The sequence below is a fragment of the Syngnathus scovelli genome, chromosome 3, assembly GCF_024217435.2.
Source record: "Syngnathus scovelli strain Florida chromosome 3, RoL_Ssco_1.2, whole genome shotgun sequence".
Lineage (NCBI taxonomy): Eukaryota > Metazoa > Chordata > Actinopteri > Syngnathiformes > Syngnathidae > Syngnathus > Syngnathus scovelli.
The window spans coordinates 16095624-16123619 of NC_090849.1; the positions used below are offsets into that span (position 1 = coordinate 16095624).

At 42.1% G+C, this 27996-nt stretch overlaps 1 protein-coding gene across 4 annotated transcripts; it reads left to right on the plus strand.

The window, feature by feature from the left end:
- The first annotated feature begins 4 nt into the window (after nucleotides 1-4).
- ebf2 (EBF transcription factor 2) lies at nucleotides 5-27996 on the plus strand. 4 transcript variants are annotated; one of them, XM_049763729.2, is made up of 16 exons: nucleotides 5-612; nucleotides 1923-2079; nucleotides 3407-3470; nucleotides 5606-5661; nucleotides 5769-5842; nucleotides 7585-7653; nucleotides 22987-23068; nucleotides 24410-24551; nucleotides 24814-24944; nucleotides 25048-25174; nucleotides 25291-25379; nucleotides 25494-25559; nucleotides 25757-25931; nucleotides 25994-26176; nucleotides 26253-26423; nucleotides 26595-27996. In XM_049763729.2, the coding sequence occupies exons 1-16, from the start codon at nucleotides 479-481 to the stop codon at nucleotides 26624-26626; spliced, it is 1752 nt and encodes a 583-aa protein (XP_049619686.1). In that variant the 5' UTR covers nucleotides 5-478; the 3' UTR covers nucleotides 26627-27996. The 4 variants fall into 4 exon arrangements, with proteins under 4 accessions (XP_049619686.1, XP_049619687.1, XP_049619683.1 ...); XM_049763730.2 differs by having other exon boundaries at nucleotides 3413-3470; XM_049763726.2 differs by having other exon boundaries at nucleotides 10-612; nucleotides 26253-27996.

Below are 27996 nucleotides of genomic sequence, written 5' to 3' on the forward strand. Positions count from 1 at the left end.
CAACATATGGCACCGAGGCCCCTCCTTCTCCACGCTCCATCCTCATTCATGCTTCACGACAGTGGCTCACTGCAAGCCTCCTGGCCCTCGGACCAACTGTTTGGATGCGGTTTGCTCGTTTGCACTGACAACCAACGAGACTTGCACACAATATTGTGCCGCGGTAGTTAGTTGCACGGAGCAGATGATTGCTCGCGCTCTACTTGGACCATGACTGAAAACTGTGACGGGATCTATTTATTTACATCTTTGCACCTTTAAACGCAAGTGCAAGTGGATTCATATCACGACACACTTGCAAAACATCACACTTCATCAGCAACTTAAGCTCTAAAGCTCTATTTTTTCTCCCTCTCTTGCTGCGCACTGGAGGAGCGCGGCGCTTCTTTTGGAGTGTGTTTTTTCTCCTACTCTGGCTCCCCGACTGACTTTTTGTTGAGTTTCAAAAAGTACCCTCACCACTCAGGACAGGGCTTAAATGTTCGGGATCCAGGAGCATTTGATGCGAGAAGTGAGCGGATTAAAAGAAAGAAGTATAGGAGAGGAGATGGATCCAGTCCGCTCTTGGGTGCGTAATGTCGGGGTGGTGGATGCCAACGTCGCTGCGCAAAGGTAATGTAGCTCCATCATCTGACTTTAGATGGAAAAACTTAAGTGCCTGAATTACTGAGTAAAGTGCCGCAAACCTGTCGTGAAATATAAGTCATATATTATCGCAAAGTTATGAGCTAAAAGCCTTCAAAATAAAACACAATATAGTGTCAGAATATCGACAAGAGGGCAATAAGCACATATAAGGCAACGGTTTCATTTATAATAATAATAACAATAATAATAATAATAAATGTATGTTACACGAACCTCAAGTTCACCAACACATTGGAAAATGAAACATCAGACCACAGAATGTTTTGGAACTTCTTTAGTAGAGGCACACAGTTGGATTGAAATAATAATAATAATAATAATAATAATAATAATAATAATAATAATAATAATAATAATAATAATAATAATAATAATAATCTTAACATAAAAGAGCAACATGTTGAATTTGGAAAAAATCCTCTCATTTGTCTGTTGTTTCATTTTTTAATTTGCTTAAATACGAATTCTATGTATTCCCCTTTGAAAAGTTTATAGAATAAACAACATTTTCTCTCAAAATTAAAACTAAGAGGCCTGAAGAAAAGTTAAAAGTGAGTTGATTTAATGCACTTTATTAAAAAAAATGCTACTGACGGTTTAATTGGTATTTGGTTTATTTCCTCTGTGTTTGTTTTTGGTTTATGTATAAAAAAAATATAAATTTTATTGTTTAAATGTTGCAGGAAAGAAAATCAGTTTGGGTGAAATTTGAATACACAAAAATTGCCTATAATGTGTGCGGTTTTGATTCCCTTAATTTGGCCGATGTTATCAATTCGCATCAATTATCTATAAAAAGATGTATCGAATGTTAATACAAGGTGAAGATATGTATACAAATGTTAAGTGTTTCCCCTTCTTTGTTGTTATTATTTAATTTGTTATTTAATCCATTTCAGCTTGAGTTGCGAAAATCAAATATGGGAACGCTTCAATGTTGTTCCTTTAAAACTTTGATATGGAGAAATGTGCATTTAATTATGTGTAAATGAGTCTTAAGTTGAGAGCTATATACTTCATAATGATAATATATTATACGTATGTGATCTTGTAATACTAAAATTACTAACAACGACTTTATATGGAAATTATAGCTTTTATTAAACTTGTGTTTTATTGTTGTTGATATTTGTAGAATCACAATATAAGGAACCTTGGCTTCATTCTGAAGCCCATCTTTGGCTTCATCTAAACACGACAGTGTGACATGATGCCGCCCAGAAAAAGTTGTGATGTCCATCTAATAGAGTGTGCACCTACATGTTTGTCCCCAGTGGAGTGGCCCTGTCCAGAGCTCACTTTGAGAAGCAACCTCCCTCCAATCTGCGCAAGTCCAACTTCTTCCACTTTGTGCTGGCGCTCTACGACCGACACGGGCAGCCAGTGGAAGTGGAGAGGACGGCTTTTGTGGACTTTGTGGAACACGACAAGGTGTGTTATAGTTTTACTCCCCAAGTATATTTCCCCACCGTTCTCCACGAAAGGCAATCACTCTCCTCAAGTGGCAACAAGAACATACGGTAGCAGATTTCATCAATAGAAACCAGTTGCTCCTCTTGATCTTCAGCGCTTGCATGGAACAGCTGACGGCTTCATGCTTACACAAGCTCTGTATAGCCTCAGTGAGCTGATGATGTGGGATTGAAAAAGAATATCTAATGACTAATTAGCAGCTTGCCTCATTAGAAGGCGGGGGCCACCACTACTTAAAAAAAATGCAAATTATTCCCACTCGTGTTAAGTTATCCACAGAGAACTAATCATCAAAGCCTCGTCTCAAAACAGCACTGTAGGGCAAGGGGCGAATTCCTCAGGTTGGCCAAGTGGGACATTGCATTTGAGAAAACTCAAAACGGACTACGGCCTCATGTCCACTGTTGACAGACACTTGTGTCGTGTGTGAGCTCCCAAGATCTTGTCAAGTCAAGTTTGCTGGGAATGTCAGGGATGGTGTGTGTGCGTGTGTGTGTGTGTGTTAACGCCAGGGTTGAGAGCTGTCAGTGTGTGCCAGTGGGTTCATTTTCTGCATGGTTACCCTGGCATCTGTTTTGGCTTTGTAATTATGCAGAGGTAGAACGATGGCACGACTAAAGTAAACAGCCCCCTGTTTAGATTGATAAAACCTACAAAGGCAGTCATCAATCTATCTCCTGATATTACAAATTCCAGCTTCCCCACTTCTCCAACTTCATGCATCTTAATTTGCCCGCTTCCTCTTCCCTTTTTCCCAGTTGCTCTGCTTCCCCCAGCCTTCTTGTTCTTCTCCCCTTGCTCTCATCTTTGAGATGCCTCCTGGGTTATTGGACCAGAGAGCATTCCTTTGAGACCACTTAGAAAGACCAGTAGAGGTAGAAGACAAGAAAGAGAGGGGGAGCATATGAGGAGGTGCGGGCTGAAGGCGAGGAGAAGCAGAGTGCAAAGGAAGTTTTCCCGTCAAGGTTGACCGCTGCTCATTCTTACATGTACTATGGTCAAACACACTTGTCGCACTCCTAACTTCTTCGGCAGCCAATCTCAAGGCTTTTGGAGTTTGCATGAGACATGATAGCTCAGCCTCTGCTATGCGGCGGTGTGACCCAAGGTTAAGCGTTGAGCTTATGGCAACAACGCACACAATGCTGAGCCTTGTGATCTCAACGCCGCTCCCGGAGAAGGTCAAACTGCAGGATTTGGAGAGATTGGCTTTGTGTTCAACCGTGTCCCTAACGTGCTTAACTACATGCTCTGTGTCGTGTGGGTGTGTGCGTGTGTTTCCAAGGAGCAGACGGGAGAAAAGACCAACAACGGCACCCACTACAAGCTCCAACTACTCTACAGCAACGGTAAGAAGCAGAAAATCGAAACCTTTGCACATACAAGTCAATGTAGCCGTTCTGCATTTATGTACCACACATAGGACTTGAAGCGATAGTCGATTAGTCGACTTTACGACTCCACGGTGTCGTTTGAGGCTTGAAGTCAACTAATCGCTAATCACCTGTTTCTGGCACCCTATTTACATAGGATTTATAACTCGCCTGTCTGCTGCCACCGCCAGACTTTCACGCTTTGTGGAGCAGCGAAATGTCCGTCTAACAAAGCGATGCAGAATGAAAATATCTGTGTAAAAATATAATCGTTGTGGATTTGCAGCCTCACGAGTTTCGACTCGTCGGTCTTCGACTAGGTGTTAAAGTGTGAGTGCAGTAGGCCAAACCAAAGCTCCATGTTCATTGCCAAATGCTATGTCCAATACTGTGGATGCAGCAACTGTGTGAAAAGAGCATTATTCATATCTTGACACGCATCAACCAACATCATAACCCTTCTCGATGCTGTTTCATAACACTTCTACATTGCACAGGCTAAAATGAGATAGTTACCACATTCACTTACAAATTAATAAAGACCATCCTCGAAAGTAGAAAAAGTGAAACAGAGAATTGCTTAACTTTTGGAAGCCTAGTTACGAGATGTTGCCAACTCAGACACTCCAGAGCACAGAGATCAGCAATTTATTAAACAACTCCAACCACACCTCCGATTGTTTCCCACATCACATTAGGGATACATGGAGACATTTGGTTCCCATGAGCAACCACTGTCCCTACTCTACCATCACAGTGGCACCCATGGGAGAGAAGATAAAAGACATGTTCTCCGGCAAACCCCTTGTACAGCATACACACACACACACACGCACACACACACACGCATCGAAAGCACTTCCTCTTCATCGCCTTCCTCTTGCGATATCAAAGACATTGTAATAGATGGAGGGAATTTTTTTTTTTTCACCACTGAGATCTTCTGTCAAGCAACAGAGCAGACTCACTTTGGCCTCCGATTAAATAAGACCGGTCGAGCTGGATGTTGTTGTTTTACCTGTTGGTGTACATACTGTAGTTACATAAAGTCTCCAACAAGCTTTGGGAATATGTCATCGCTGTTGATAAATTGTGAGAGCGCAGCTGTAAATTCTGTCCTCAAACAGAAGACAACTAATAATCATCAAACAAGAAATAACTCCCAATCCCCTCAGAAACCATCAGAGATAAAATATAAAGTGCATGCCAATCGTATTTCTTCATGTTTCTTGGATGGAGTTCAATGTTGTGTATTTTCTTTTATTAGGGGGTTGACTATAGGGGATAATATTTAGATCATAAATCTATTTCCAGTTGAAAGAACTAAAGAACTGATGTATGTATATCTGTCACGCCTGTGCTAGAGCACGCTCGGCCGGCAACTTCCCTCAGCCACACCCCTCCATCATCGTAATGTCTGTCACCTGCTTCCTCTTGTTACCTTTTGTTTTTAAGCCCTGCCCGTGTGTTTCTCCCTTCCTATGTACGCGCCTTGTGTCCTGCTCGTCCAGTCTCCCCCCCCCCGGTCTTGTCTGGAGGCTCACGGTCAGATTTTTATCCTTGTCCAAGTGGACCTCTGTCAGTCTGTCTGTTTGCTGGCCGTGAGTCTCTGTCCCATATGTGTCTTCGGTTCCCCACCTGACTCCATTCCAACTCCCTCTCCCTGGTCCAAGCTGCATTTGGCCACCCTGCTCCAGTTATTCCTGACAAGATCACTGTTTTGGTAAACTTAAGTCTTTAATTATTATCAGAGTAAAATCAGCATGTTTATGGAGCTGTTTTATTCCCCTTCCAATTTCCAACGGAAACAGTTTTCCTAATTGGTTTTATACGCTTGAGATCAACTGTAATGTATATTTATTTATCTAGGCTATATAAAACCAAGTGTAATATACAAATTAAATTTTAAAAAGGTTCACAAATTGTTTTCCTGTTCATATATTAAATCTACAAAGCAATAAGGGGCTGATGAGTGAGGAGTTCTGCAAGTTAATTGCCTCTGTGGTGACTAAATAATTGTCACACTTTGTGATAACAACATCCATAGGTATTAGTAAAAGAGGTCTGCCATGCCAAGATATCAGAGACAAACATCTGCTCTTTTTGTGCAGGGGTCCGTACAGAGCAAGATCTTTATGCACGACTTATCGACTCAGTCACAAAACAGGTAGGTGGGCTCTTCTTTTCCTGATGAAATTCAGCTTTCAAGGGAATGAAGCAAAATGATTTGACATAAAACTGATATATTCTGTTCCTTGTTTTCCCTCCTCACAGCCAATATCATACGAGGGCCAAAACAAGAATCCCGAGATGTGCAGAGTTCTGCTCACGCATGAGGTCATGTGCAGGTGGGTGGTCTCCACATCTACTTATGCATAGCACAATGTAAATCATGGGCTCTATTTTCGTGTAAGGCGCAGTCTAAATTTGCACAGGAGCTGGGTTTTAGTATTTTCAAAGGCACCAGCAATTTGCCTCAGTTAAAGAGAGGAGTGTTGCACCGTTGTGGGTGTGAACACAGCCAACTTGTTTTGCTGTTAATCAAAGTGGAGCTTCTTATTCCCTTTGAAATCGGCGGGCGATTTGAGCACAGTTTTTGATAACCGAAAAGGAAACTGATTTGCTGATGTACATGCAGGACGTCAAAGCGCACAAAGCAACATCATAACAAGCAAACCTCCACAGGTGGATGATATGAAGTTGGCCTGGGAGATCACAGCTCACTAACGTGAAGTGACCACCTTTCACTCCGATCATGTGATCAAATCCACCGTACATTTCCGTAAAATTTACCCAAATCGTGTTACAATACTTAGTTCCAGCAGGTAAAAGGAAACTCTGAAGACCGGAACGCCCAGTCAACAACACCTAAATCAGGATGCGCCAATTTTGACAGCCCAAATGCACCTGTGCATATAATATGAATATATATATGAATATGGATCCCATGAGTATCCACATCTGTCCTGCAAACGGAGATATATTGCAAGCATTTTTTTATACCTATGTAAAATAACATTTTCAACACAAAAATGAGTTTTCCAGTAATTAGTTTCATGTTGTTTCACACTATCTAATAATATAATGAGGCATAAATTTGGTTACACAGTCTAACTATAAAGCAGAATGTTGCCACCCAGTGCACCGACAGCTGACATAACCACAAGCGCTTAAGTGGACTGTTATTACAATTCTTTCATCAAATTGACAGACCAGGAATGAGCCTAGACAGCATGTTTTAACTTTGTTAATATATGATGAGTGACACATTTTGCAGATGTAGCTATCATAACAGAGCTGGCAGCTTGAAGAGCCCGTTTGCTCCATATCACAGGGTTTGGATAATAATGATATAATAACAATGTGCTTTATGAAGGTAAATGGATAAACATGGGTGTGTGCAGGAAGAGGAAGAGGAGAGATGAGTGGGCCAGTGACCCAGAGTTGGAGGGCAGCAGCAGGGATAGGACGGGGGGCTGAGATGGAGTGGGCTCTGCCATTGTGTAGCTAGCAGATGCCCGAATGTGACTCACAGCTGGCTAATAACAGAGCCGAAGAGGCAGAGGGCAAGCGTCACAGCTGGGGAGTGAGGCCGTCTGACAGGGGGGCGGAGGGGGGCAGGGCAGGGCCAAGCTGGGACACGAGAGGGGTGAGGCGAGGTGTAGGGGTGGCAGATGGTAAAGGGTGGGGGCACTTTTGTTATGCAGTGAAGGGGACTTCGCTTTGGGGGGTGAGGGGGGGGTGACCAGCAGGCTCCTCGGACAGGACTGCTGACGAATGGTGTGTGTGTGCGCGCATGGGGGTTGAATTTGATTTCGGAATCAATGTGACAGATTGGCTGGCTGCCTTTTCACTTTTGAATGGTCTCTCACTGTTTGTAGGGTGTGTTGTTGTACCTTTTCTTCCTCTTCTATTCTTTTACCCCCTCCTCCCCTCCCCTTTCATGCCTCCTTTGTGTTCCGCTGGATGTTGGTGGACTGCAGAGTCTGGGCCTGTGGACAAATGACGGCTCCTCCTGTTTAAATTGCTTATTTTCCCGGCTGACTTTTCCCTCTTGTTGTCTTTTCTGTCCCTTTAATTGCCCACTCAGCCGCTGTTGTGAGAAGAAGAGTTGTGGTAACCGAAATGAGACGCCCTCTGACCCAGTCATCATTGACAGGTAAGGAGCTCCAATACAGTACACAAAGCACGGACTCATACTTAGTTGCACACTGAGAAAGATTGCGCTTTTGTGCAAATTTGACCACTCACGACACACTGTTGCATTTCCACTCTGTAACACACCATCTGGTTTAAGATCTGTGTACGGCTGTAGTAGAAGATGTTGATGTATTCGTGAAGGTTTACTTGGAACAGAGCGTTGGCCATGTCACTTAAGATGACTATCGCATAGTGACTATAAAAATAGATCCAGCACAAGAGGTCATTACAAAGATTGAAATTGCTCCTCAAGCCTATTGATTGACACAGCATGTGAGGTATCAATTCAACAATCTGTTTATCATTGTGGTGCTAATTTGCATTGGTGTAACTTGAGCTCCATCATACATTGTATTTATGTAAATATATAATTTTTCCCCTATTACGTTTCAATCCTATGAAATCAGAAGAGTAGAAAAGCCCAAACTTATGACTTTAAAATTGTGTATAGTTTTGGAGAAAAGCATAATTCTACTAATGCCTTGAGATACAAGTCACTTGAGATACAAGCTGTCATTTGGATTATTATTTGTTTTAATTTTGACTTGTGAGCGCTATATTTGTGGCAATTACCTCATCTTACTTCGCAATGAGCAGCAGTTTGGCAATTACTGATTGATTCTGAAAATTTATTTCCACTATTGCCCCTTCCAGTTAAATTTGACTAAATATAAAAGCAAAGGAATAAGCTCTAAATATCATCATTCTGTTATGCTACTTTAACCCTTGAATAAATGTGCTGAATACAAATGGTGCAGCGATACACGTAGAGAGATATAGTCTGTTTTATATTGCTACTGTTGGTCAATGCGGGAACATGAGAAAAAGCGGAACATTCATCTAGTTACATCATGTGTGTACAATATTGTGGAGGGTTATTTTTGGGAAAGTCTGTAATGGATTCATTTAAATTTCCATTTTTTCTTAAAGGAAAAGATGATTTGATATAAATTGTTTTGACCTGCAATTATGGTCACGCAAAGAATGAAGCTCACGTCTCAAGGCAACACTGTATCTCGAAGTTAAATGTGGCACGGGTGTTGGGAAAATGTTTCCATGCTTAACAGTGTCAATCATACTTTAATCCTATTTGATACAGCACTTGCATTGGCTTTTATTAGATTGGCCCGGTGAACCTAATAAAATGCTGTGAGAGTAGAATTATTACGGACGTCTTTTCACTTCTCACCCTTCTTAGGACCAGTTGCACCTGAGCGTCCCCCCTACACTGTCTTACCCGGTCAAACACATTAATCTTCATATGTGAAGCATGTGCATGTTTCATATCTCCGTTGCAGACTCACACGTGTAGTCAATGTTCACCCTGACCGCCACTTATCACACTTTAACCACCACGGTAATCAGAGTGTGTGAAGGCCCTCACATTCGAGCGATTTCGGGTTTTCACGGGATCTGTCAGCAGAGTGATGAATGGTCATAAGCAGAAATACTTTGGTTGTGATGTCATCGATGCAACCTTCATTGGCTCTATCCCTCCTGCCGCACCTCCTCTCCTTCCGTTTTGCCTTCAGTCCCACTTTCATAACAATTGTGAAGAAAACACTCACTTCATTTATGTCAAGGACCCTTTTCTTCCCCTTCTCAGTTCAAGCTGGCTGCCTGTTGACAGTCTGTCTCATAGGAGTTCTGCTCAGGATATTTTTCATATCATGGAAAAACTAGGCTGTTGTCTTTTCAGTGTTCCCAGATTGCCTGGGAGCAGCTGCTTTTCTCATTTGCACATTATTCTCGCAATGTCCCATCCCATATACACTTCCTCCTTAAATGCCTTAAACCTCAATTTAAGTATCTCCACAGCCTGCTGTGGAGAGAGCATATCATGTACACAGTATTTCCATTGCGGGATGTTATGACTGATTTGAGATGAATCGTTGACCTCTGCTCCTTTCTAATCGCACGGGGAACATCCCATCTTGGTGGGGGTCTCTCCCTCTTGACTACCCTGCAAAATCCTTTCCTCTGGGAGTAGCCCATTAGGAGCTAGTTAATTTCTGATAAGCCAAGAGAATTTGGTGAGGTCCATTTTATTTCCCATTATGTGCGTTTTTTCATTTCTTTATTTTTCATTTTTCATTTCACTGTATGCATGCGTGTTGAAAAAAGGTGTGTGAATGTTGTCAGCGTTTGCATGGCGAGAAACAGAGGTATGCTCAGAGTGTTTTTGGAACCTCATACGTTTATTTATGTATATGAATGTACGTGCGATTGTATATGTGTCTCGGTGACCCCTAGTCTGACCTTTTTCCCCAGTCACTGCTTGGATCTTAAATTATTCATGTGTGTGTGGGTGTGTGTGTGTGTGTTCTTGTGTGAAGGAGGGGGGCGTATAGTCTGTTTCTGTGGTTCCAATAATCAGCCTCCTGCTCCCAGCCCCAACACCTGTTCTCCAATTAACATGCAGTGCGCGGGGGCCCGCTCACGACCATCGCCCATGATGCTTTCCACCCGTTTCGTCCTCTTTTTCCCTTGTTTTTGCCTTCTCCCATCTCGTCTTCTTATCTCCTGATCTCCTGCACCCCAACATGCTCTTTCACACCACTTCACCTCATATTAGCGAATTCACTTTCTTTTTTTCCCCATTGTTAATCATCTCAGTAAACCTTTTCCGTTGGCCTGTTTAATTCTACCATAATTAGCCAGTGTCATTAGGACACCTACCCAAGCCCAAGGTAGTTTGCAATTCCCCAAATGGCCCAAACCCCCACTTTTCTAATCTCCTTTCCATATTGTTTCAGTTTTCCCTCTCCCCCTTCCCCTGCTGCAGCCGTCCCCCCCCCCCCCCCCCCCCCCCCCCCCCCCGCCCCCTTCTCTCCCTAATCCCGAGTTGAGTGAAAGGAGAAAGAGATCACAGCTGATCCATGAGGAGGGGTGAAAGGATGGATAGAGGGTGGAGGGAAGACGAGGGCACAAAGAGATGACTCCGGAGTTGTCCAAGGGAGAAGATGATTTAATAGGCCACTGCCCGCTGTGTTTAATAGTTTTACAACTGTCTAATCTTAACTCAAGCCAACTCTTCTATGCGCTTCCAAGACCAGTGTGACGTCTCTGTTTGGAGAGCAGCACTTATCTTTGACTGATAGCCAGTGTTGCTCACTGATTGGTCCGACAAGTGATCGATAGACATATAGATTGACTCCTTGGGGCACATCATCATAAATCTTTGCTAACTCTTCTCACTGTGTTTTCTAAAAACAAATAATTCTTCGTAGCGCTACTTTCTTAATTGACTGCTTGATTGAGGCTCCTTATGTAAGAAACCATACGTGGGTATAGAAACAGAAGCTATGCTCGTTAAAATGCCTGATGTGTATCTAATATGAGACTATCAGAAATCGTTTTAAAATTTGACATGACATCAATTGTCAAATGAAAACAAAGAAATCCCCTTTGGGATCTTAAAATGGGAGAATATAACAAATGTACGAAAAGTGCTTGTGCAAGTGTGCACAAATAAATGAATGAAGCACTGTTAAGGCACTGTTTACTTAAATAACAGTAGTGTTGTTTTTGTAAGGCATGTTGATTTAAAATATTTAGCAATATTTGACCATACTTCCTTCTGAAAGTCCTACAAATCTGTTTGTGAGAGATTTTTTACACAGGTTGACTGCGATTCCCCCAGATATTTTCAGTTGAATTCAGGCCTGCACTTTGGCTCGCTTTTAACCATTCAAAATATATTCTTTGGACGGATATCTGGAGTGAAATCCATCATTGTCTTCACCTAGCAAACGTGAATAATCTGGGCCAAAAGTGATTGCTATTTGGAAGTGTTCAAAATCCCTTCCAGTCTGACCTAAGTCCCAGTTGCAGCTAAAGAAAATCTTCTTCCTGGGACTCAGCAATTCTCAGGTACGCCTGTTATAGCGCAATAAAACACAATCTGAACTTTTGACTACAATTCCAAAAGGTATGTGTGCATGGAACCAACATTTAGCAGTCATAGAAGAATTCCACAACAAAGTATCTGGAATCGGCGCTGTAGTCATGATTGAAGAGCGCCGGTTACTTTTGGCTCGTAACCTTTCGAAGTCTGTGAAAAAGGTTGAAGGCGAAAAATTTTATTTGTCACAATTTGGCCCGATTTTAACCTTGCAAATTTGTAAGCTGTACCTTTCAGTTGAAAACTAATGAAAAAAAATATATATATCACAATTCTATTTTTATATCGTCTTCTTAGAGGCTCTTTGGAATTAACCCGGCAAGATTTTTTTTAAATGGAGGTATTATTGACGCGATGACCTCTGAGCTAGAACTTATATTGGTTGTGAGCCCAAGCTGACCTTTGTGTTTATGAGTGCTGCGGTGGCTTTACAATGGAGACAAGCAGCTGTCAGTATTAGTATTAGTAAGAATAGACTGTGTGTTTTGCATTGGAGAGGTCAGCATTCATTGGGAGGGTGTGTGTGTGTGTGCTTTTATATTGGGCTAAGAAGCGGAGATCAATAGTTGGTCATAAGGAGTGTGCGCGGGGATCCATCGCGAGGCAGCGGTCTTGTGGTGTGGGGGTAGGCGGGTGATCAATGGCCAGCACTATCTCACTAATTGATCGTGTTTCTAAGAGCGGTCTTTTTTAACAAGCCGGCACTCCGAGAAAAGAAGAATAATCAATAGGAATTTTCCAATGCTGTCAATATTGCTGTATCCTCCCGCAGACTCAAAATGAGCTCACTAAACCTCCTGTAAGGATCAGCAATTTTTCAAGTCCACATTTTACAAGTGAGAAAAACAGTACACCACATTTGATGTTGTGTAGGTCTTTTTCTTTTTTTTTTTTTAGAGAGAACTTGTGCTTTTTAAGATATTTACTCCCCTCGTTGAGCAGTCATTATGTGTGTCATGGTTTGACTTCAGATTCTGGACAGCAAGTGGAATCCATTAGTCTTAATCTTGGCTTGTATTGATCTATCTGTTGTCTTCGAGTTCTAGTTATGTGCACAAACCACAATATGTGTTTTTTTTTTTTTTTAAACTAGTCTAATCTCTTTCCACGAAAATCATCTCTTTGACAAAATACCCACGTGGAATATTTATTACTGATATTGTTTTCTAAATCCTGGGTATATGGTCACAATATAAACTTAAATCTCTTTGGTTAGTGCAGTAAATCTGCAGCCAGCAATTTTGAATGGATTAACACTGTCTGGGTAGTTTGACAAAAAAACTATTCAGAAATCACTTATTGTTATATGTAAATGTCTTGCGGTGTCTCGGAGACCATCTGTTTCAATGGTGGTGGCTCCACCTGCTTGAGCACGGCCCGCTTAAACCCATTAAAAAAAAACTAGGAACATTGCTTCAGAACTCAACTGTTTTCTCAGCAGTCATGACGGCGTACCCCTGGGCTTGGCGCAGTAGGGGACACAGCTTCCTGAACGCTTGCATCGATCTCAAAGGAAAAATATAATCATTCTTTGGGAAAGAACATTAAACTTTCATCCAAAGAATAAATTCAGCAACAATTTTGGACTGTGTCAGAGGTCACATTCCTCCTATTTCCCAGATGTACACTGATGTACCGCAATGTCCTGTGAGGTCACCATAGTAGAAGCACTCAAAAGCTGAATGTGTGACTCAAAGTCATTGTATCAGGCATGCAGTGGGAAGTGAGGCAGATATGAGTGACGTGACGTGATCACGACATTACAAGATGTTGTTGGTTGATGGTTTGTGTTATTTTTAATATTTCATCTCATGTGTTGTGCACAGTGCTTTGTTATGGCTGCAGCCGTTGTCAAATAAAGTTGTGTTGAGTTGAGGTGAGTTGAGAAATGCAGGGGATTGCTTGTCTTCTAGTCACTATGCCATCTTGTAGTTGTTCCTACAGAAATCACTGTGGTACCTTCCAATTTATAGAGACAGTACAATGGAACGTTGGAGGATGAACACCATACAAAACATTATTTTAATTGGATGAATCTGCTCTTGAGTCAAGCGTGCAGGCAACCTATAGCCATTCCAACATCCTTAGCAGCCATGCAAGTATGCTGCTAAATCTGCTGCAATATTTATAAATTAAACCAGTGAAGCCCTCTTGATAATTTCTAGACTTTAATGGTCAATGAACAGATCATGTATAACTATGGAATTGGCGGGTTACTAGTAACTATCGTCAGCTGGGATAGGCTCAAGCAAACACCAACACAGAAGTGGCCAAAACTGCATAATAAAAATAATAATAATAATAATAATAATAATAGTGAGCTTCATTTCTCACAGTAAGCCAATTGAAAAATGTTTTTTTGAACACAAAAGTAATGGCCTCATAATCAATCATGAGATGGATACTCTGTTGAATTTATGTCTGGTGTATATTTGGCATCTCGGCTATTCATTGTATTACTCACTGGAGAGTTTAAAAATAGTTCATGGAAAAAGCATTTTCACCTCCACGATGGAGGTCTTGTTTTCACCATCGTTAGTGTCTGTGTTTGTCTGCTTATAAATATTACTGGGCTGATTCTCACCAAACATGGTGCGCAGCATCTGGCATGGATGGAACTTGTTGTTCAGTCTGCCTAAATAAATCTTTGTAGTCATATCTTTCTTATGAAGCATTCTCTTACTTGCCGTACAATGTTGGTAGTAGAACACACAAATGCAGAAAATTCTATGCACATATAAAGTCATGACCACTGGTCCCTCCGGTCCACTGTCACGGTGGCTCCCTGGTGGTCGAACCCTGGACACTCTCTTCACCCCCCCCCCCCCCCCCTGTCAGTAAGTCCATCAGACATGGGTTGGTGTGCGGGGTGGGGGATGCAGCCTGGCGACTGGGCCCTGAGGCTCCAGTGCACACCATCTCACTCACACAGGCTGGACCACTGAGCAGCTGGCACAGGACCATGGGATGCCTCCTCCCTGGGGGCAATGCAAAGGGAAGAAGGAGACAAAGACAGACAGGGAGAGACCATGCATAGTCCACAAAATCACTTTTTTTGACAGGTACTGTCTGAGAGCCTCGGTCAGAGTCAGACTGCTAAAAGTTTACGGACCTTTATGTCGGGCGCAGGCAAACTCACAGGGGAGGTTTGATAAAGCAAGCTTTTCATTTGAGTTTGTGTGCATTTGTGAGTTAAACTCAACCTGAGAGCGAAAAATAATGTGACTGATTGTTGCACTAGCAGTTGAGTAAATTTGGCTGATATGATAAAACCGTAAAAACAAAGGTTGTTGTTGTGACATATTTGCAAAGAAATCAAAATAATTTAACTCCTTATTAACTTAGAGTTCCCATACTTAGGGTTAGGGTTACCTTAACTTTACTACCCCCCCCCCCCCAAAAAAAAAATCTGTGTTACCACTGGGTCACGTTCCTTTGTGTTGCTGCTGTTTCTTTTTTTTTCCGTGTTGCTATCTGCTGAGGTTGGCAAAAGTAACAAGACTATTTTGACAAAGTAAGGAATAGAAAGTACAGAATTTTTATTTTCAAATGTAGTGAGCAAAAGTAAAAAAGTTGCTTGAAAAATTAATTCTCACATAAAGAACAGAAGCTGGTAAGATGTAATTAAAATATATTTTTAAGGAGCATTGGAGGAGCACTTTCCAACACTGCTGTTGTGTAAATATTCCATGAATTGTGTGGAGCAGCATTTATCTGAATCCTAATAGGGTTCACCTTTGCTTGAGCAGTTTGGAGATTAACTGGGGGGGCAAAGAGGATCATAGCACGACAGATTAGCATGATTTAGAGGGCACTTCAGATTGCAAGTAAGTGAGCGGTCTTATGTGACTTTCCCTTCTTTGGGTTTGGTTTCCAGGGGAAAGTTCTCAGCATCACAATTAATTTTCCAAATCAGTCATGTCATATGTGTAGCATAATCAGGCACTTTGTGTGTTCCCCGTGTGTGTGTGTGTTTTGCCAAGTCATAGGCCAGTTAGCCGTGGTCTTTAAGAACAAGAGCTGTTTTCTTTAGTTGGACACAAATGTTGTTGGTGTGTGTGTGGGTGTGTGTGTGTGTGTGATGGAGCCTGGTCATCCTCCTGTGTAAAGGTTTTAAATTTCACTAATGACTTCACAATGCCCCCTGGTGCTGCACAGACCCGGCAAGCCTCCCAATTTTGTTTGTTTGTCTGTTTAGCTGCAATCTGGACAGACTAAGTCTCTCAGGAGTTGGATTTCTCATTTTTAAAGAAAACATCCAGGAATGCTAATATTTACACTTTAATAAACCTAAAACAGTTTTATCCTCAGGTTTCTTGTCGGCTAATGCCACAAGGGATATTGTTCTTTGTGCACTCCCCAAAAAAAAATTACAGAAAAAAAACCCTAAAAGGAATTTTCTTTATTGACTGGTGCCACACAATTCTATTGTTAGTTAAAATGGAAAAACATTTGCTGTTTTAATTTTGTTTTTAACATCTAAATTGTGTGTTTAATCAACAAAATAAAATGTGAAATAAATTATTCTTAAGAGCAAATGACAAACAAAACCCCTGACTTCAGTTCGGTTGCTATTGTGTGAGGAAGCATTACTTAAAGCACTCGTGTCAAACTCAAGGCCCGGGGGCCAGATACAGGCTGCCACATCATTTTATGTGGCCCGTGAAGACAAATTGTGCATCAAATTCGTGTCATTACTAGAATTGCAAATTGTCTTCTCTTTTAATAATATATATATTTTTTAAATATTTGACCAGTTTTTACTCATCTGATTTGAAAATGAATTATTTGTCAGTTTGTTTTGTAGCTTTTACTGTATATAATATGAGGTGCTCATACATTTATTTAGGTTGACAGTCATAATGGCCCTCCGAAAGAAGCTACGACTGCAATGCGGCCCGTGAAAAAAATGTTTGACACCCCTGACTTAAAGTCAATTAGTTTTTGTTTTAATGCGTGTACTTAAGTGTGTATTTCAAACAACAAACAGTCTAACGTGACTTTGATGGAGTGATGTATTTCTCTTTTCATGCAGTCATTTTTTGGACAGACAACAATGCAATAGATAAGCCAAAAAAGATGACCCGTGTGCTCTAATAGTCTTGTGTTTTCATCATTCACGTAGCAGATGTTGCGTAGTCCTCTTCAAGGAGGAGAAGCAAAATACGAGTCGGGATTTAACTATTTCAATGTCACAACAAAGTTTTGGGTGTGTGCTTGTGTTGCTAGCAGCCCTGATGAATCTGTCAGCGCTGAGGGCAGGGGGGGGCATGTGACTGCTGACAGGCTCCCAGCAGGCATGCTGTGAGCCCCAAAAGTTACTATGCCCCCCCAACAACACCCAGCAGGCCTGACCAGCGCTGGGTTCCTCTGTACCTCTCATGGTCGTGGACTCCACACATTTGCTGCGTATTAGCCACAGACTGTAAATTACTACACCCTGGACCTCAGAGCGATTCCATTCGCGTCTCTTCACACGCTCCTCCAGCTCCCCACAGGACCATTATCCAGCACACCTCCTCGCAGAGCGTCTATCTTCCTCCCCATCTTTCCTCTCATTTTGATCTCTTTTCCTCTCCTCTGTCTGTCAAAGTCATCCTGGCTTTTTAGACGCTTTCAACCCTGTCAGATTTCTCTCCCCTGTCTGTCTTCCTCCTCATCCTTCACTCCTCTATTGTGTCACGCTACACGGCATTCCCTCCCTCACACGTCTCCCCCTTTACTTTCTTACAAGCAGGTCCCTGTTGTGGAGACTTCACAGGTTTGCCATTCGAGCCCCCCCCCCCCTCTCTCTCTGCCACCCCCTTCTCTGGCTTTCAGGAAACAGATGTTGTTTGTCAGATCTTATCATTACTGGCTAATTAAGAAGACATCTCTTCTTCTGTCGCTTCTCCTCTTCTCTCTCCTCTCATTTGGAGGCATCCATCCAAGATCCGCGCTTCCTCTCAGAGAAATGTTTGGGTCACGCTTTGATTTACACATGGTAGCAGTGAAAGTGATAAGCAGTTGATTGATAATGAAAAAGCTGGATTAGTGTTAGCGTATTGCACATGACCTTTAGGCATGTTCAAATCTGTTCAGCTGTAAAGGAGGCTGCATGTCACTGTTTGACAGTTATGAGAGTATATTTTGAATGCTTGTCCCTCAGGAGGAAGCAAACATTCTGGGAGAGGTCAGGCCACTGATGGGATTTCTATTCCCTGTCCTGGTTGTGAATTCATGTTCTGCAGACTCTGAATATCTTTTCATATCCATCTATTTGGCGAGTTGACCGCTGTCCCATGTGGTGGCACTCTTTTGGTTAAGCCTGGGAGAGTTCACATTCAATTCAAGTGAAATTAAAAGCACATTTACAGCAAGTAAGACCATGAAGTAACAAGATGAAACACCCGAGTACCTCTTGTTTACTTTTGCTCCCTTCTTGCAGCCTTCCTTTCCTCTCTTCTACACATGAAAGTTTTACAACACCTCCAAGCACTATAAATCAGGGCGAGTGCTTGAAATGTTGGCTTTTGTCACAGTTCTCAAGTTTAGAGGTGGGTCGGACAATTCCAGGGGTGAATTTGGAGGGACGCAGTCAATCTGGAGCTTAAAGAATTCCAAAGTCGTTTAGCTCTCTGACCTTTGATTTTTAAAACAAAACCACCAAAATTCCCAACACTAATGTTTTATCAGGCATTATGGTTCAGGTGGAGGGAGAGCCAAAGTCAAAATTGATGGAATGTTCAATTAATAAGTACCAAGAAGACAAAAAAAAAGCACTATGTATATACTTGGAGTTAAAGGAACCAGATTTGGTAACTCAAAAGAAAATTTGGATAACTGGAGGCTCACAATTTCTCATAGGTACAAGAGTCTTTAGTAATGTGTTCAAGGTAACGCTCCTGAATAGTCCAATGTCATCCACTCAGGATGCTGTTGAAATGTAAGCAGTTGCAAACATTAACTCATCTGAAATGAGCAAAGAGAAAAAAAACAAAGAGTCAGTTTGACTGTGAGAAGCTGATGCCTATGATATGGCTGTATGTTTTAAGAGGGGATACGTGTGTGCGTTTGTGTGTGTGTCGGGGGGGGGGGGGGGGGGGGGGACTGGAAGGCTGGTGTGAAAGGTCTTGTGGTGGTATGCCACAGTGGGTGTATCAGTTCATTGAGGGGTTTCTGTGCCCCATTAGCAGTGTCAAAGGTCACATGCCCCGGGTGTTAACCCCGGTGACCAGTCTAGCTTCCAGTCTGCCAGGGGACCCAGGTCCAGGGGTATTTATTACCGATCCACCTCCGCCCCCCCAAACATAGCTCTCCCCACAGAAGAAAACAAAACATCTCCAACCCTCCCCCTTGGCCAGTCTTCGGCCTGGGCACATGTACTAATTGGATGCATATACACACACTGATGCATGACGAGCCATCTGTAGACTTTGTCTTGAGGTGAAACATATCCTAAGTCAACATGGCTTTATCATAATTCTCACCCAAAGTCACTGGACACAATTTGGGTCCCATATCCACAACATTTGTTTTGTGGTTTTGCTTATGTGTAATTGACATTAATGTATCATAAATAGTGTGGAGATTTATTTCTTGGAAGCCAAGCTTGATCTTGTATATTTTTGGAGCGAACCCACACATGTATGAGGTCTACGCGGCCTTTGCTCATGTGTGACACAGGCATGATGCATACGTGCATATTTGTAGGCCTGCTGTATGACTTAGTGCTCCCAGTGTGTGAATGTGGCAGAGGAAGGCCCTCAGCATGTCAGTATGGTTTAAAGCTCCACATCTGGTTTCTTAATTTTCCCCCCACCATGTCAGGACAGTGTTTTTTTTTTTTCTGTGTGGTGTGTAGGTTTGTGTGTATGTGCATTTGTGTGTGTGTGTGTTTATTGAATGAGTGATAGCCTTGGATACAGGACATCAGTAAATTTCCATCTCTCTTCCTCAGTTTTTAGCGCTCTTGTATTTTATTTATTTTTTTAATTAGATATTTTTAGTTTTCATTTATTTATTTATTTTAATTTTATTCTTGCTCTTTTAGTCACAATCAAATTAAATTCAATCGACCCTCCATGAACCAGGAAGTGTATTAGCTGACAAACGGACGGATAATCTTCATTGCATTTTCCACCACAAAATCTCTGCAACAAATCTTCTTGTGGCCTGTAGAATCATCAATATTAATATTATTTTTATTTAAAGTGAGGCCCCAGCTGATTATTTTTAACAGTTCACATTTTCCTCTATGCAGCATGAAGTGGCTGGCTAACCAACACAAATATAGTGCTTCACTATTTTATTCTCACTTTTGTTCACTGCTGCACAGTGCTGTTATTTTTTCTTTGGGCCATGTTAACATAAGCGGGGATCTCAAGCCTCGGAGTCAAGACCCCAGTAAGGAGTAGAATAAAGTAAGGCTTCTATAACTCTTTTACATCTCATGCCTCAGCAGTTGCTGCAACTGGTAAGCATTCATTTACAATGAACAGAGAGGGCAAGGTCTTTTATGCCTGGGTGAAACGGCAGTTATGTCAACAGTCATTAGTGTTGATGAATGCCCATGAAAATTTTGTTGGAGGTTTTGTGATGCTTAGGTGTACCCTTCGTTATTAAGCCCATGTGTAAAGCTTAATAGTCTGCCATTATGTGCAACAGATGCGCCAATGGACAGAAATGTACAACAGAGCCCCAGAGAAAAGAGGAATCAGAAACGTACTTGTATGTTTCCTTGGGGTGATTGTTGTCATTTAAGTTGAGCGAGTTGTCACCGTTTGGACATAGTGGCTGCATGCTGCGAGGCCCGTGTTTAGTCTTGGGAACTGAAACAGATGCAAACAAAAGGGGTTAACAGAGATGTAGAAGTGAAGACAGAAATGAAAAAAACAGACTCCCCGTGGTTCCAGTGCGGAACGTGATCCCTCGGTTTAAGACTTTTGTCTTCGCTTTGGGTCCACTGGTTTGTCTGTGCAGAGAAGATAATAAAGAAGTTAGAGCTTGGATTCATTTTTTGATTTCCTAGTTAATTGGTCATTTTCTCCATTGGCTTCACTTTCACCTTTTTTCACCCTATTCTGTGTCATAATACAGATCTTTACATTCTCTCGCAGAAGGCTATGCAAACAGTAGGCCCTCTATATGTACTAGAATATTTAACGTGTTAAAACACATAATAAACATAAACACAATTCTTTTTGAAAATCGCCCTTCTCTGAAATCCCCCCCATGGCATGAAGATCACTTCCACTTCTTTGTATGTTCTCCTCTTCATCTCTGCTTTGAGGATGCGGAGGTGTGTGGGTGTGTTACATTACCAAAACAAAAACAAACAACGGCAATATTAAACTTTTGCAACCACAATAGATGAGGGGGTATAAAAAAAAACAGAGGGTCCTCGACTTCTTATTAATTATGCAAGATTAGTCTAATTATAATTCAGCAAATGAATGTGTGGCAGAAGGTGCGAGGCGACGGGGCTGGGAGATTTGCATGTTAAGTGGGCAGGGGAAAGCAGCTAATACATGCTAATATATGCGTCAATGTCTCGCTTTAATTTCAGCATTTGCAGCTGTGTGCGTCCGAACTGAGGGGGGTGAAAAGTTGACTCAATGGGATTTTTGGAAAGGGTTGGGTTGGGGTGGGGTGGGGGGACAAAGGTGGGGGTGTCAATGAATTAGAGTGTGCATGCACGCATGTGAATATGTGTTTGTGTGTGAGGCATCTGGTGTCATACAAACAATGAATGATGAGAAGAAGTCAACAAACAAGGTCAAGGGCCCTCATAAAGTGTGCAAAGCCAGAGGGTGTAGGCGATGGTTCCATGAGTGACTGGACTGGCAGAAGACATGAGTGGCAGTTGCTAGTCTATTGAACTTAACAACTTTTTTCCATTTGATCATGGCCCCCAATACTCCCATTGACATCACAATTTCCCAAAGGCAGATATTAACCGGAGTGACTGGATCGTTCATCCCGAAGAAAAAGATCAGGCTGCTGACTCACAGATGTGAACGTAGCACTTAGCCCATCCCAAAGTCAGATTAAAAAATGTTTACTCTTAAGCATAAATATTATCACTCCCTGCTAACAACAATATTGATTGTTCTCTGATGTAAGAGCCGAAATGATACATTGCATACACAATTACAGTTGGAGATATGCAAACCGGGTCATTCTCACAAGGGAGGAAGTTGGAGAGAGTGATTGGAAAATGATTTTTAAAAGATGACAAAAAGAAGGAAAGATTAGAATTTGATGGGCGTGTTCGAACCTCCGGACCTAAAGTCAAGTTCCCCCTCCACTTTCCCTGAAGATGATTTATATTTGCACAGCGCGCAGTGTGGGTGGGGGAAAAAAACTCTACTGCATTGTTGTTAGTTTTATTGGGAGCATTAATGGCTGTTTTTCATCGGCAAGTTGTTCCGTGGAAGGCATGGACTTGTTAAGGATGTTTTATTTGCCAATTGCTCTTTCAAATCATTTTTGTTTGCTTTGGCTCGCATCATGTGACTAATTGAATATTACTGCAAGACTAATGTGTTTTTTTACCCAGCGTGGTCCACCCCCCACCCCTTCACTTAATTTTTCTGCATCTCACCTTGCAAAGCATCTCATTTTTTTTCTGTGTTTGAGTGCTACAGGATGTGGTCATGTTGTTAGCTTCTCTTTCGCATCGCTGTCTTCGCCTCTCAGCGTGGGGACTTTGGGATTGCGGCAGAGCTGCGTTGCCATGGCAGCGGGCTATGTTGCCGAACTGCGTACACCTGGGATTTGGAGTCTCTGCGTAGTCTCGCTCTCCCCTATTTATCCTATCTTTTTCTCGGGTTTTCTTTGGTGGAGGAGAGGCTATCGGCAGCCGTCCCGATGCCTCCATGCAGCTTTTCCCACTCCAAATAAACTCACATACATAATGAAACACATGTACCTGCCAACAAAATTCATGTCCATGCCACTGCCTCGGTCTCCATCACAACCTTCCTCTTTCTCTGTACTTCGTATTCCACTTCATTCCCATGTGGCGTTTTCAAATGTGGCATTGTGGGATTCGGCGCTCCCTTGGGTCTGCAGGCATACATCACCGTCTGTAGTTGACTTTGAAATACAACAGAGCTTTTCACCGGACTCTACTTTTCTCATCGTATGATTTCGACTTTAATGGCATTGACTTAACAGTCTATAAACTTAACTGCTGAGATTGATGTCAGAGCTGCAATCAGCCCGATCTGCATCAACACCCACGTAAAACTGCACCCACGGCGGCCGCCCCTGAAAATAATGAACGTCTCATTTGACTGTTGGAGTGTTGTTTGTGAGCAAAGTAATCATACACATGATCTTTTTCATGTTATTTCTTACTTGCTGTAGTTGTGCAAATACGTGTCCTTTTATTTACCTCTGCAGGTTCTTCTTGAAGTTTTTCTTGAAATGCAACCAGAACTGTCTGAAGACGGCAGGAAACCCCAGGGACATGAGGAGATTCCAGGTACCAGCGGATGAAAAACAAATGCATGCTTGAAGGATGAGGGCTTATGATGAGATGCAGAATTGAGTACGTGCAGAACTCATTGCAATTCGAAACAACACAGATGTGAACAACTTTAATGATTATTTTTTCATTCCGTCGAACCTTGGAGGTGTTTGTCAAAACATGAATCACAATCAAGTATTTGCAAAAGATCAAGAGGGATGGTGAAATCAATAAGGATGACTCCTCCAGACAAAAGAAAGTATTTATATGTTTAAGAAAGGCTGCTGGGATGCAGGAAATAGGTTGAGGTGTTTCAGGAAGTTGTCAAGAATTGAGTGATTGGCTCCAGATGGACGAGGTCACACTCCGTGACCCAGGAAGTGGTCACCGGGGACACTCCTGCCTCACTTCCATTGCCATCCTTCAGCACCAGCGGCCCCTGTCTGGCATTTTGTTTCTCCCGGCTAACCCTGTCCCCTTTTCCGTCTTACGTGTTCCTCACTGTTTGCTTTAACTCCTGGGATGTGACACATGCTGAGAAGTTATGAGCCCGCAAAGACTCTCATCTCTGGGTTAAAAGGTGCTCAGTGCCGGACACAAGTCAGCTGCTTGATCGATAATTTACAGTTATTTTTCTTAGAGCTACCCTCCCTTTCTACCACCTTAAGCGTGTGTTTTTTTCTCTCCTTTTCTTTTCATTGCTTTTTCACGTGCAAATTTATTACCACGTGTTTATTTTCAAACCGTGGTTTGATTTAAATAATAATAATAATCATCTCAGCTCTAAATGAGTGTTGGCTACAAAAAAAATACCTAAACCCAGCCCCACTCATTATTTATTTATTTATTTATTTATTTATTTATTTATTTATTTATTTAAATAAACACATTCTGAAACTAATTATCACTCGGACAGACCACAAGTGCCCTCTCCTCAATTATGTCCGTGTCATTCTTGCACGGCAGATGTGTGCTAGAACCCACACATGGTGTGTCCAGATCAAATTAGGGTCACAATATATCATGCCCTGATTTAACAGCCAGCAAAAGTGGGAGATTTGCTCCATATGTTTGCTGTCATTGAAGGATCACGCAGCCGTGATGAGCCGACTGCATGCTATATGAATCACAAAGTTAGAAGAGGCCATATGGAGTAGAGAGGTGCATGGATGCAGATATTTTATCAGGTTCCCACTCATGTCACATTGCAGACTGAGAAATCATACAGCATCACCTCTATGCCGAGACAAATTGTTTCACTTGAAGTATTTGCTGCTTGAAACCAGAGATTGTAACTCCCAGCATGCTGTCCAAGTCATGCACAGAAACTCTCATGCTCCATTTCCTCTGTGTCAGGTGGTCCTGTCCAGCACTGTGAGCGTGGACGGCCACGTCCTCGCAGTGTCTGACAACATGTTCGTCCACAACAACTCTAAACACGGTCGTCGGGCTCGCCGACTGGAGCCAGGCGAGTCCGCGGAGAATACCATGGAGTATGGTGAGAAAATACTGTGTGACATTAACATCTGCATTTGCATTTGTGTCCAGAAACGGCCATTGTAATTGCATATACCTAAGGTACTCAACTGTCATTCCTAATTATGTAGGAAATTGATTAGTTACTTATGCCACTGAGATTATTCAAAGCACTGTTACAATACTTGAGAGTGCCATTTCAGAATCAAAAATATAACAACTGCTTCATGAGACATATATGAAGCTTCATTTTTCTGTAAGTTATATTTTGTCTTTCTTTACAGCCACCCCTTGTATCAAAGCCATCAGTCCCAGTGAGGGCTGGACTACAGGCGGGGCCATGGTCATTGTCATTGGGGAGAACTTCTTTGATGGGCTGCAGGTGGTGTTTGGAAGCATGTTAGTTTGGAGTGAGGTAACAATGAACTTACTGTGGCTGACATTTTACATACACATGGGTTTTACATTTATTCCTCTCCTTCCTTTTCTTCTGCCATAAATTTGTGATTCTCCCCCAGCTAATCACGCCGCACGCTATCCGTGTCCAGACTCCGCCTCGTCACATCCCAGGGGTGGTGGAGGTCACACTGTCTTATAAATCGAAACAATTCTGCAAGGGAGCCCCTGGACGCTTCATCTACACAGGTGATTATGCAACAGATTGGGGGTTTTGCCAATTAGAGGTGGTGCTGGTGTTAATGTTAGCTGTTAGAATATGTGACAAATGTTTAAGATACCACATACCCGTCCGTCTATTTTAGCCCTGAATGAGCCGACAATAGACTACGGTTTCCAGAGGCTTCAGAAAGTAATTCCACGACATCCTGGTGACCCAGAAAAAATGGCTAAGGTGAGAGATTCACAAATGTATGGTGATGCTAAACAAAAAACACATTTCAGCTGTGAACTGAATTGTCTTATTTTCTTGGAGATAATCTAAAACGTTAACATAAACTATTTGCAGGAAATTCTGCTTAAGAGGGCAGCAGATCTTGTGGAGGCTCTGTATGGGAATCCACACAGTAATCAGGTAAAAAGGAAAAAGTTTGGGCCAATTACCACGGGAAATGACACTGCAAATATAGAAAATATCCTTCACACATTGTTTGCATTTGAGATAATCTGATCGTCACTAACTATGTTTCAGAGGTTTTACATAACTTGCTTTATTGGTAGTACAAAAAGCTGTGACATGACAGTACTTGTTATGGTGTTCATCTCCTGTAGGACATGTTACTAAAAAGGGCAGCGGACATTGCGGAGGCCCTCTACAGTGTTCCCCGTCCTCACAGTCAGCTGCAAGCACTTCCCAGCTCACCAGCCCATGGCAGCGTCATGGGTTTGGGTTCCTACCCTTCCCAATTAGGTGTCAGCATCGGGGAGCCAGGGCAGAGCAGCCAAGGTGAGCGGAACGGCGTGTAATTTGAGTCCATCTTTACCTTATGCAATGTTTCTTTTCTACAGGTTATATTCGCAACTCAAGCAGCTTATCACCAAGAGGTTACTCCTCAGCGTCCACACCTCAGCAGTCAGGCTACGGAGGCGGCGGTGGTATGACGGGAGGCTATGGAACCGTTCCTATGACCAGTCTCGGGGTTCCTGGCTCACCTGGCTTCAGCAGCGCTTCCCCCACGGGATCCCCCTACAGTAAGACAGTTGTGCCTGGCCAAACCTGGTATTGTGATGTCACGACATAAGACTGACGGCAGGCTCTCGTCCACAGTAATGCCCTCCAGCCCGACCATACCCGGAAGCTCCAGCTCGTCGTCATCTCTGTTGCCTTTCTCCTCTTTCCCTTCCGCTGCTAAACAGAAGAGTGCTTTTGCTCCCGTGCTCAGGCCCCAGGGTTCCCCCTCCCCGGCCTGCCCCGCCTCAGGGGGGAACAGCTTCAGAGGTAGCCATCCGACTCACTATCTGACCCCGCTCTCCGAACTTACGAATGCAGTCTAACCCCTTCCTCTAACCACGACGAGCTTTGACTGAACCAGATACAGAAAGTTGCTGGATGTGCAGTACATGAATGCAAAATTAGAATCATAGATTTTGCATATTTTTTTCTCTCCAGCGATGACGGGCCTGGTTGTTCCCCCGATGTAGCAAATCTACCCCAGACCACTGCTTCACTTAGCCCCTCTTTTGGCACTAAGAGGGCAGGGAGGATGGAAATTTGATCAATAGCAACCATGCCTAACTTTGCTAGCTGAGCCCATCCTGCCGTTCCTTAGTCGTCTTTTACGCAGGTCGACGAAAAGGGCAAACGTTAGAAACTATCCAAAGACACAACATCTTTTCCAGTTGTATAGGAAATTATTTCAACCCTAGTGCAGATAGGCAATGATTCTTTGCAAACCAGAGGACCATACCACACTGTGACATGAAGAAAACCACCGGGTCCTAATTCAATCACAAGCTTCAAAAGCTCTGCGCTTTATTCTGGCATATATGCCACATTCAGCATTCTTCCATCGCCTGCCCGAACTTTTGCCAGAGATGTATACACGAGCACTGAACATTTTTCAATGATGGACAGCTCTGATAAGCAGGGTGCTATTCGTCTGTGTATGGACACTTTAAACAGCATGTGTGTACACTGTCTGTGAGTTAGCGACATGTTTTTGTAGTAGATTTTTTGAAGACAATTTACATTCCAGAAAAAAAATAGACCCTTTATTTTTTGTTCTGATCTCTAAGATTTTACAAGTGAGAATTGTTTGTCTCAAGGGTTATTGCTAAAGGAATTCATATATTGATTTATTTAAGTACAAGCAATTTAACTTATTATAGCTAGTTTAGGGAATAATATAAACATGTCTTATAAAAGTGATTCTTTTTCCAACTGTTGATTAAGTTAATTGAAAAACCATGCGTTTCAATTTTTATTTTTTTCTACATGTGGATTTCATCACAAATTTGGTACGTATGACATATCCGCAGTTTGCAAGCTCTTTGCATAACTACGATTAATATTATGCATTACGAGTCAGGTCATAAAAGACGCTTATTGTCCTTGTATAAAGGAAAAAATGTTAGTTAGCCTTATGCATGCTTTGTTGAACCAATACGGCGCTGTAATTTTGTCATCCTACGTTGCAAATTTGAATAACATTAAAATTTTCAGCTTCATTCGACATGTTTCTGCAGAGCACATGTTAGTTACTATGCAGTACAGTAGATGAAAGCACAATAAAAGTCTTCGGTACATTGTGGGTACAACATACATTGATATTAAACCCTAACACAAATGACATTCTCAGGATGTGAAAACAAAGAACACACAGAGTTGAGGACTTTTTTATAAATTTCTTTTGAGAGTTTGGTTAATTTTATTTATTTAAAAAATATTAGCAATTTTAATATTATGTTTTGAACCCATCTTTCTTTAAAACGGTACAAACATGGTGTAAAAGTGATTTGTATATCGCAAGGTGTAATTATATTTTGTGCTCCAAATAAAACCATGAAGCAAA

Bases quoted from the DNA above. Each gene is read 5' to 3' on its own strand.
- ebf2 (XM_049763726.2), top strand. From the start codon at position 479: ATGTTCGGGATCCAGGAGCATTTGATGCGAGAAGTGAGCGGATTAAAA. The intron at 24,552-24,813 runs GTGAGAAAATAC...CTTTCTTTACAG, and splicing joins GGAGAATACCATGGAGTATG to CCACCCCTTGTATCAAAGCC. The intron at 25,560-25,756 runs GTAAAAAGGAAA...CATCTCCTGTAG, and splicing joins GGAATCCACACAGTAATCAG to GACATGTTACTAAAAAGGGC.